The sequence below is a fragment of the Vitis vinifera genome, chromosome 5 (assembly GCF_030704535.1).
Source record: "Vitis vinifera cultivar Pinot Noir 40024 chromosome 5, ASM3070453v1".
Taxonomy (NCBI): domain Eukaryota; kingdom Viridiplantae; phylum Streptophyta; class Magnoliopsida; order Vitales; family Vitaceae; genus Vitis; species Vitis vinifera.
In genome coordinates, this window is record NC_081809.1 from 558,354 (window position 1) to 569,372 (window position 11,019).

Here is an 11,019-nt window from a genome sequence, read left to right on the forward strand (position 1 = left end):
TGAAAGTGCATCCCAGCAACATCATAATATTCATTTCTTAACAAAAAAAACTGAGGAAAAGAAGGAAGAAAATAGTGCTGAGAATATGGGCAGCAACCAAGAAAAAGGGAAAAAGGTCACACTCTTTCTAGTTTTATCCATTGAACGCTCACAAAACAACAAACACAACACACAAACTGGATTGCCCCTCTAACGTCCATACTGTATATACCTACGATCCTTCATGAAGTTGATCAATGGCGACCCATGGGAATTACTGCAAGTATCTATGTAGCCCTCATACAGTCCCCACCATTTCATGAAGCTGCTTTCCCTCGAGAAAATCTCAGGGGACGCTGCATAGTTGTTAATCTGTTCCATTACATACTCCTCGAACTTAACCAGATTATCCCATGATGATTTTCCCTGCTCAAGAGTACAGTTTTGACTCTTGAGCAATTCGCATGACAAGATGGCCTCCTCCACATATGCCCAAAACAAAGAATCCTCAGTTAGGATACCAGACACCTTTTGCTTCTTGGAATCAAGCTTATCTCTAGAGGGGGGTTTCACATCTTCCTCATACCATTGCTGCAACAGCTGGTAATGAAGAGATCTTTTCTTGTTTATGTAGTCTGTTTTACCCTCTCCGTAGAAGGCAGCAATGTCCAGTGGTTCAACCATTCTCCTATAAACTGTCCCTGCATAGAGCCAACGGGTTCGAAATGTTGCTCCTTCCTTCTGGGGCTTCCTCTGTACTTGTGCAACCATGTCTTTCCAGTATTTTGTGAGGTTTACCCTAAACTGTTCAACGTGGATGTCCCTTTTAGACCCCTGGTTTTTGAAGCAATCGTAGTAACCCATTTCCGATTTCTTCTTATACCATTCTAGATGGGCCATGTCTCTTTTTATGTCATTCAGTTTCTTGGCATCGGAAGCTTTATTTTTCTGGATTAGGCTTCTGGTTTCCTCTTCCATTGTTCTTATCATAGCGTCGATATCAATGTTATGCTGCAGCAGCTGGCATGAATTTTAAAAATGAGACGAGTTATGGAAGATCCCAAAGAACAAGAAGATAAATCTGAATAGGGCAGTTATTGCAGTATATGGTGAAGTGTAAACCATGTTTCATAACATCATTAGATGGGAGAAAGCTGTTTACCTTTGTTTGATTAAATCCAATTGTCTCAAGTTCCATGATGATCCCAGCTGAAAATGGATCTGCAAACCGTTCACCCACCTGCGGCAGTCCCTTGCAGATTGCCCTCTCCTTGAGGTTTCTTAAAATCTCCCCATAATCAACATCCTGCAATCCTCCGGCAACCTCTGATGATATGACTTTCAGCAATCTCAAAATTAAATCAGGGTTGTCAAAACAAGCACAACCAAGTTCAGAGCACAAGAGATATGTCCCAAAGGGCTTGTAACCGGTAGTTTGTGAATGGGAGGATGTGGGCGGAGATCTGCCGGATGGGAGGAAGAGTCCGGGGACTGGGTCTTGGTTAGACACTACATGCAGGAAGAAAGAATTCCATTTGGAGTCTTGGAGGCCAAAGTCGCCTATGAGGGGTGAACCAAAGGTGATACAAAAGGGATGGCATTTGGGCTTTAATAAATTGCCGTCTAGCAGGCGTAAGGTGAAGAGAGAAGCAACGGATCCTCCCAGGGAGTGCCCAGTGATGATTAATTGACCTTCAATCCGAGTCAACTGCAAAACAAGTAACCATATGAAATCCATGTCAGAATAATGCCACTAATCTCACTTCTGAACATTCCTTTTTCAGTGACAAGATATATGCAAGCTGATCTAAAGACAGATACCAACACCGGTTCTACTGTATTCCTATTAAGAGTTGAATCACAACCGATCAATGGGTCATGTGACGATGCCATGAAAATGGATATGTGTGACGTCTTATCCTTCAGGTAGTTCGACTCCATGAGGGAGATCTCATGGTCAAGCTGTTTCGTGTCTCACAATTGTTAACGAAAAGGAAACGAAAATTCAAACAAGTATCAGATTTTGACCTCATCTGTTAGTCCAGAGAGATGATCATGGAGAGGGGTAAAGAGGTCTAATGCTGCTCTGTTAATGGAGACGGACGGGTATTCTTCGGTACGGAGGAAGTCAAAGAGAGGAGACCGATCTAAATCTCCTTGTCCAGGAAGAGGGTATTGAGTGCAGTCAGGTGAAGAGACAAAAGCTACAATTGTGCACTTGGAAGACAGTTGATAAAGTCTGTATTGAACAGGCAAGGCTGTTTGGCCTCTCTTAAGTTCAAGAATTTTGGTGAAAGCACAGTCGATTAGATTGGAGGCCAGCACCAAATTTGCCAGTTCCCGTGCAGAGCTAAACCTGCAGTGAAAGACCCAACAGAAAAAGGAGAAATTAAGCAAGAACAGAGCGAGGATTCGATTCTAGGAACCAAAAAATGAATCAGAGACATTGATACATACAAAGGAACTTGATTCATCTTCCTTCCTTCCACGGAGATACAACCAGAACAAGACCAAAAACAATATTATATAGGAGGATGAAGGGAATCCTGACAACTTGCAATTGTTAAAGAAAGACTACAAAAGCCGGTCTACGAGCAAAGATGCTTCCCCGGTCCTCACACGGTATGACGACCACTACGATGGTCTACGAGCAAATAAGCTTTGTTTTTCTCAGCAAGACTCAAAGCTGTGTTTCTAAGGTTACGAATTTTCATACCAAATATTGATATATGTTTCCGTTAGTTTTCAAGATGAAGAAACCAGCTAGAGAAATTTTCTTTGTAATTTTTTTTTACCATTTAATTGGTTTAAGGGGTCTATTTTTCTAACTTAAAAACCTAGTTTTGAATGTGAATTTGTCTTAAGACTTAAATTTAATCTTAGGTAGACTTTGAACCTAAACCCTACATTATATAATACTTTTTTCTTACAATAGCTTCGACACTTAGGTGGTGTTTGTTTTTTTACTTAATTCTAAATAGAACTTTAATACTTAATAGTATTAAATATTAGGTTGTTTGTTTTTATAATATTTTATTTCTATTAAGTATTAAAAAGTAAAAAAAACCATTGTGTTATTTTTCTATTTAGAAAAAGTCATATATTTTGGCTTTTTCTATTTTGTAAAAAGTTTATAATAAGTCATGAAAAAGTAAAAAAACAAACAACCTAAATTCTAAAACTAAATGGTTTTCACCAAAAAGCCAAAAAAACAAACACCACCTAAGTTATGAAACTCTCTAAATGGTTTTTATTAATTTATTTATTTTAATAAATATTTTTTTATGGAGAATTGTGTTTTGGGTCCGGATGGGTCCAAAAATTAACCAAAGATCCATATATAATGTACATTTAATCCCAAGACCCAAATAAAATGTAAAAATTAAGTTAAAAGATATTATCCTTCATTAATCCCTAAAATACCCTTAATCCCTACGTAGACATATAGTGAGTGTAAATTTCAAAATTTTTCCCATTTTCTATTCCCAATTAAGTATTACTCATTTCTAACTTTTTGTTTTGTTTTTTTTTTCTTTTTTTAAAGATATTGAATCTTTTTACTCTTATACAAAATTTTCATATAAAATTTAATGGATAATCAATAAATGAAATTTAATTATTTTTATTATTTTTATATAAAAAAAATAGTACTAAACAAGGTTTCCAATTTTTATTTTTAAAAATATTTTTCATTTTTTAATTAAATATTTTTTTCTAAAAGAAAATATAAAAAATATAAATCATATTACCATTTTTTTTAGAAAGTATTTTTTAAAATAGTTTTCGAACGTAATTTTTCTTTATTTATAATTTAAAATAGAAAATAATGTTGATTTTCAATTATTTATAAATAAAAAGTTTTAAAAAACAATGAAAAATCCAAATAGTTAAAATAGAATTATTATGGTTGAATGAATAGTAGTGCAATAAATACCAAAAAAGCTTATGTGAAAGGTCAATGAGTATTTTGATATTTTGATATCTTATATCATTTTCATCAATTATGTAAGTTATATAAACCAAACCTTAATTTTTGGGTTCACCTAGGTCCAAAACACAACTGTCCCTATATATATATATATATATTTGTGTCCTTATTTATTTAATTAGGGTTTCAATTATCATAAGTAATAATCAATCTTATGTATTGACTTGGGTTTGCTCGTTACTGAGAGTAGTTAGTTGAAGGTCTGTGAATTGAATATGAATTGGAGTATATTGGGGGAATTCTTGCCTTTAATGTTGTTAGCAAAACCTTGTTTTCATGACTTAGCTACTTCATCGTTAAAAGAAGGGCATTGATTTACTCCATATGTTCTACCAGAGTTGCTCTCCGTTGAGAACATAATGTTCATTAACCTTTCTTTAGGTGAAGTCATCATTGATGGTACCAATTGCTCTAACTATTTTTTTTTTGTCCTTCCTAATTCAAGTATAGGGTTTATATATTGTGTGCAAGGGTTTTCACATTATGCTAATTGGGTTAACATCTATAGATGCATAATTGATGCTAAGTCCATGAAAATTTATGGTAAAAAACACCCTTTATCATTCACACTAATTTATTTGCATGTTTTTCTTGATTCTCATTATTTGTTTTTTAAATCAAACCATTAGAAAAATTACTTACCCACATGTATAAATATTAAATACTATATTTTTACATTTTCACAAAGTATAAGGTATTTGTATTAAATATACAAGATATTTATACTAATTGAATAAGTTTGTCCATTGTAAATATATTTGTATGTTTTTCTTTATTTTTTTTATTTGTTTTTTATATCAAATTGTCGAAAACATTGTTTGTATACAAATGTAAATGTTGAATATAATTTTTCTTTTTTTTTGGTATTTTCACACATAATGTATAAGACATTTATAATAATTGTACAATGTTTAATGTGCATATGTTCCATTGGTTATGTTGTTTCTTACACCATCTTAGTAGTAGGCAACAATGTCAAGTGGTTCAACCATTGCCCCTTCCTTTTGAGGCTTCGTCTCTATTTGTTTGACCATGTCTTTCTAGTATATTATATTATGAGGTTTTCCTTTAAAAGCTTCAATTTTAAATTTTATGCTAAAAACTTTAAAAATAAATGTGTAAGAAAATGTTTAATTTCAAAAGTTTTTAAAACTTTAAGATAGAAAATTAACTTGTCGTATCAACATACTAGCCTAAAGTTTGGTTAAATCTAAATTTTGATGATAGTAAAATAATATTTTGATTAAATATTTAATTTTAAGTATGATAATGATATCCAATCAAAAGAGGAAAACAAGAGAGGTTTTTTTTCTTTTTTTCTTTTTTATTTACAGTTTTTTACAAGATCATATGTATAGAATAGATTTTCTTGTAAGGCATAGTAAGGATAAGTATGCTTTAAAATTGACCTTTAGAACCTAAATATTTGGGAATGAAAAATAATCACATTTTTTATAAGATTTTTTTAAAAGAATTCATTCATGTATTATTAATGATTTTTTGTGAAAAATGAAATTGATTACTTCAAAGATAAAAACTTGTGTTTTACATGATTTTTCAACATTAAAAGTAAGATTTATGATCTTAAGTTTCAATTTGAAATAATCCGTTATATATATCTTTTATCCAATATTTTTCTAAATTTCTTGAATAATTGATTAATTGACCAAAGTAATCGATTGTATTCATGTCTTCCAATTATTATAAAAAAAAATGTCTAAAGACTAGTTTATAGTCAACTGAATGATTGCTTAATTGACCAAAGTAGTCGATTGTATTCTTGTCTTCCACTTATTATAAAAAAAAAAAGTCCAATAATTAGTGTTTAGTCAACTGTGTGATTGCTTGATTGAGCAAAAAATGTGTCTAATAACTAGTGTTTTTACAAAATGTGCCTAATAATTAGTCTTTGTCTAGCCTTCTTAAACTCTTAAAATTATAGAAATAATTATTTAAAAGGGATGAAATACCTCATATTTGTGAATTTATTCCCTCCAATATTTTTATTTGAAGAGTAATTCATTTTTTTTTACATAAAAGCCCTTGGCTATTTGGAGTATTTATAGTGTGTTTTAAAAGAAATGATTATTTTTATAAGAAAATAATAAGAGCATTTTTGTTAACACGAGATAAAAAAATGATGAAGGGTTATATTTCTAAAATTGGGTTTTCAATGACCCTTTTAATTAGATAACCCAAAATTATATTGAATCAAAACTTGTTTATCTTTTCATTGTGAGCACTTCAATACATTTTGTGCTTAAAGGAGCTATTGAACGAGTGGTTAAGGAATTTTATTTAGAAGGTGTTTGTTTTTTTTTAAATTTTTATTGAAAACAATCTATTTTTACACTTTAAGTTGTTTGTTTGTTTGTTTGTTTTTTATTTTTTATTATAAATTTTTAGCTTAAAAAAAAGTCAAAATATTTGACTTTTTTTAAATGAAAAAAATAATATATTGATTTTTCTTTACTTTTTAATATTATATAGAAATAAAATGTTATAAAAAAAACAACCTAATCCTGATATTATTAAATATTATTTAGTTTTAAGTTATATTTAGAATTAAGTGAAAAAACAAACACTATCTTAGTGATTGTAAAAGTCTATTGAAACATAAGAAATCCGGACTTAAAGAATAATAAAGAGAATCATGATTAAGAAAACTTTTAAAATTGTGAAATATGTCAAGGTGCGGAAGTGGATAGGTCGTTGAACTACAATAAAAACACTTTATTTACAACATTTCTCCCCTTACTTTTTTATTTTATTTTTCATCACATTCATTCCATTACTTGCATATATAAAGAGATCATCACCTAATTTACTCTTTTATCGGATGATTATCTATATTTGTTAATTAGATTAACTTATGTCTTTGTACTCCATTTATGCAAGGATGAAACATAGAAAAATAAAAGATAAAAGCATCCTTGAATGTGACTTAATAGAAAACTATTTTTAAGAACAATTTTTAAAAACAGTTCTGAGTTGTTTTATGTTTCGAAATTTAAATATGAGAATTGTTTTTATCAATTTATTTTTCATGAAAGCCTCGTGTAAGTATCTTACTTATGCAAAAGTTTTTAAAGTATTCTGTATATTTCCCATTGCTTCTCAAAACTCTTTACCACGAAAAATACCTAAACATGCCTCAAATTTATCCTAAAAAATTATATATTTTTAATTTTTTTTTAAATCTATTATTAACCATAAAAAAAAAAAAGTTACCAAATGTGTTTTTAAGTAAGTCCTTATATTTCAATGTTAAAAATTTAATTTTATACAGAAATACATTCAATACTCATTGGGCTCAGACAGCTGAATCCAGTACAAAGCCCATCCGCTGGTTTAAAATTCAGGCCCATTATATTGTTCATCCTGGCGGGCCTTTCGGTTCAGCCCATCTCAATTGTACCTAACAAAAAGCAAGAAAACAAGTTCCACGAATCTAAATACACAATCTGAAATTGGATTTGGGAAATTCAGAGACTGCAAGTATCTATGCCACACCTCTCCATACTTCATGAAGCTCCTATAGCAAGTATCTATGACTTCTTCCAACTCTTTCCACCGTTTCATGAAGCTGCTCGGGCGGGGGCCGACACTGCATAGCTTCCAATCAGTTCAATTATATAAATAAATCCTCAAACTTAACCAGATCACTCAATGATGATTCTTTCCCTTCAGGAGTAGGTTCTGAGCTCTGAGAGCAATTTGCATGAGAAGACAAAGCCCCCTTCTCCTCTTCATTGCATCATTGCTCCAATAGCGTGTAATGTTATGTAGTGTCTTCCACCCTCTCTGTGGTAGGGAACAATGTCAAGTGGTTCAACCATCTTTCTATAATTCGTTCCTGTACAGAGCCAGAGGGTTTGCAAAGCTGCCCCTTCCTGGTGAGGCTTCCTCTCTACGTGTTCTACCATGTCTTCCCATCGGTTCCATTTTAATGTCTCTTTTACACCCCAGGTTTCTAAAGCTGTCATAATAACCCACTGTACTCATCTTTTGATTTCTTTCTTGTACCATTCTAGCTGGAACATATCTGGTTTTATATCATTCAGAAGCTTAAAAGGAATTTTTCAATGGGAAGTTGTTGCAAGTTTTGGTGGAGTTGAATCTAAACAAAAATGTTTTTCTTTTTCCCCATTTTTTTTTTTGAAGGAAAAGACTCTTTAAGTCTTATTTGATTTTCTTGTTTTGATTTATTTGTTTAGGATATAAATAAAACACAATGTAATAGAACAACAATGAAAGTGCATCCCAGCAACATCATAATATTCATTTCTTAACAAAAAAACAGAGGAAAAGAAGGAAGAAAATAGTGCTGAGAATATGGGCAGCAACCAAGAAAAAGGGAAAAAGGTCACTCTTTCTAGTTTTATCCATTGAACGCTCACAAAACAACAAACACAACACACAAACTGGATTGCCCCTCTAACCATACTTCATATAGCTACGTTTCTTCATGAAGTTGATCAATGGCGACCCATGGGAATTACTGCAAGTATCTATGTAGCCCTCATACAGTCCCCACCATTTCATGAAGCTGCTTTCCCTCGAGAAAATCTCAGGGGACGCTGCATAGTTGTTAATATGTTCCATTACATACTCCTCGAACTTAACCAGATTATCCCATGATGATTTTCCCTGCTCAAGAGTACAGTTTTGACTCTTGAGCAATTCGCATGACAAGATGGCCTCCTCCACATGTGCCCAAAACAAAGAATCCTCAGTTAGGATACCAGACACCTTTTGCTTCTTGGAATCAAGCTTATCTCTAGAGGGGGGTTTCACATCTTCTTCATACCATTGCTGCAACAGCTTGTAATGAAGAGATCTTCCATTGTTTATGTAGTCTGTTCCACCCTCTCTGTAGAAGGCAGCAATGTCCAGTGGTTCAACCATTCTCCTATAAACTGTCCCTGCATAGAACCAACGGGTTCGAAATGTTGCTCCTTCCTTCTGGGGCTTCCTCTGTACTTGTGCAACCATGTCTTCCCAGTACATTGTGAGGTTTCCCCTAAATTGTTCAACGTTGATGTCCCTTTTAGACCCCTGATTTTTGAAGCAATCGTAGTAACCCATTTCCGATTTCTTCTTATACCATTCTAGATGGGCCATGTCTCTTTTTATGTCATTCAGTTTCTTGGCATCGGAAGCTTTATTTTTCTGGATTAGGCTTCTGGTTTCCGCTTCCATTGTTCTTATCATAGCGTTGATATCAATGTTATGCTGCAGCAACTGCCATGAATTTTAAAAATGAGACTAGTTATGGAAGATCCCAAAGAACAAGAAGATAAATCTGAATAGGGCAGTTATTGCAGTATTTGGTGTAGTGTAAACCATGTTTCATAACATCATTAGATGGGAGAAAGCTGTTTACCTTTGTTTGATTAAATCCAATTGTCTCAAGTTCCATGATGATCCCAGCTGAAAATGGATCTGCAAACCGTTCACCCACCTGCGGCAGTCCCTTGCAGATTGCCCTCTCCTTGAGGTTTCTTAAAATCTCCCCATAGTCAACATCCTGCAATCCTCCGGCAACCTCTGATGATATGACTTTAAGCAATCCCAAAATTAAATCAGGGTTGTCAAAACAAGCACAACCAAGTTCAGAGCACAAGAGATATGTCCCAAAGGGCTTGTAACCGGTAGTTTGTGAATGGGAGGATGTGGGCGGAGATCTGCCGGATGGGAGGAAGAGTCCGGGGACTGGGTCTTGGTTAGACACTACATGCAGGAAGAAAGAATTCCATATGGAGTGTTGGAGGCCAAAGTCGCCTATGAGGGGTGAACCAAAGGTGATACAAAAGGGGCGGCATTTGGGTTTTAATAAATTGCCATCTAGCAGGCGTAAGGTGAAGAGAGAAGCAACGGATCCTCCCAGGGAGTGCCCAGTGATGATTAACTGACCTTCAATCTGAGTCAACTGCAAAACAAGTAACCATATGAAATCCATGTCAGAATAATGCCACTAATCTCACTTCTGAACATTCCTTTTTCAGTGACAAGATATATGCAAGCTTATCTAAAGACAGATATACCAACACCAGTTCTACTGTGTTCCTATTAAGAGTTGAATCACAACCGATCAATGGGTCATGTGACGATGCCATGAAAATGGATATGTGTGACGTCTTATCCTTCAGGTAGTTCGACTCCATGAGGGAGATCTCATGGTCAAGCTGTTTCGTGTCTCACAATTGTTAACGAAAAGGAAACGAAAATTCAAACAAGTATCAGATTTTGACCTCATCTGTTAGTCCAGAGAGATGATCATGGAGAGGGGTATAGAGGGCTAATGCTGCTCTGTTAATGGAGACGGACGGGTATTCTTCGGTACGGAGGAAGTCAAAGAGAGGAGACCGATCTAAATCTCCTTGTCCAGGAAGAGGGTATTGAGTGCAGTCAGGTGAAGAGACAAAAGCTACAATTGTGCACTTGGAAGACAGTTGATAAAGTCTGTATTGAACAGGCAAGGCTGTTTGGCCTCTCTTAAGTTCAAGAATTTTGGTGAAAGCACAGTCGATTAGATTGGAGCTCAGCACCAAATTTGCCAGTTCCCGTGCAGAGCTAAACCTGCAGTGAAAGACCCAACAGAAAAAGGAGAAATTAAGCAAGAACAGAGCGAGGATTCGATTCTAGGAACCAAAAAATGAATCAGAGACATTGATACTTACAAAGGAACTTGATTCATCTTCTTTCCTTCCACGGAGATGCAACCAGAACAAGACCAAAAACAATATTATTTGGGAGGATGAAGGGAATCCTGACAACTTGTAATTGTTAAAGAAAGACTACAAAAGCCGGTCTACGAGCAAAGATGCTTCCCCGGTCCTCACACGGTATGACGACCACTACGATGGTCTACGAGCAAATAAGCTTTGTTTTTCTCAGCAAGACTCAAAGCTGTGTTTCTAAGGTTACGAATTTTCATACCAAATATTAATATATGTTTCCGTTAGTTTTCAAGATGAAGAAACCAGCTAGAGAAATTTTCTTTGTAATTATTTTTTACCATTTAATTTGTTTAAGGGATCTATTTTTCA

General features: G+C 34.0%; 2 protein-coding genes across 2 annotated transcripts; both read right to left on the minus strand.

The window, feature by feature from the left end:
* Positions 1–2,625, minus strand: LOC104879213 (senescence-associated carboxylesterase 101). Its single transcript, XM_010651259.3, has 4 exons — positions 2,437–2,625; positions 2,008–2,335; positions 1,142–1,687; positions 1–999 (listed from the first exon to the last, which is right to left on the minus strand). The coding sequence occupies exons 1-4, from the start codon at positions 2,451–2,453 to the stop codon at positions 190–192; spliced, it is 1,701 nt and encodes a 566-aa protein (XP_010649561.1). The 5' UTR covers positions 2,454–2,625; the 3' UTR covers positions 1–189.
* A 5,593-nt stretch (positions 2,626–8,218) lies between these two features.
* Positions 8,219–11,019, minus strand: LOC100243551 (senescence-associated carboxylesterase 101). Its single transcript, XM_002264625.5, has 4 exons — positions 10,651–11,019; positions 10,222–10,549; positions 9,354–9,899; positions 8,219–9,211 (listed from the first exon to the last, which is right to left on the minus strand). Exons 1-4 carry the CDS (start codon positions 10,665–10,667, stop codon positions 8,405–8,407), a joined length of 1,698 nt encoding a protein of 565 aa, XP_002264661.2. The 5' UTR covers positions 10,668–11,019; the 3' UTR covers positions 8,219–8,404.

What these genes read in the sequence shown, in the direction of transcription:
- LOC104879213 (XM_010651259.3), bottom strand. An exon ending in TCTCTGGACTAACAGATGAG is followed by an intron (nt 1,688 to 2,007) that starts GTCAAAATCTGA and finishes CTTGTTTTGCAG; the next exon opens with TTGACTCGGATTGAAGGTCA. An exon ending in TTGGATTTAATCAAACAAAG is followed by an intron (nt 1,000 to 1,141) that starts GTAAACAGCTTT and finishes AATTCATGCCAG; the next exon opens with CTGCTGCAGCATAACATTGA.
- LOC100243551 (XM_002264625.5), bottom strand. An exon ending in TCTCTGGACTAACAGATGAG is followed by an intron (nt 9,900 to 10,221) that starts GTCAAAATCTGA and finishes CTTGTTTTGCAG; the next exon opens with TTGACTCAGATTGAAGGTCA. An exon ending in TTGGATTTAATCAAACAAAG is followed by an intron (nt 9,212 to 9,353) that starts GTAAACAGCTTT and finishes AATTCATGGCAG; the next exon opens with TTGCTGCAGCATAACATTGA.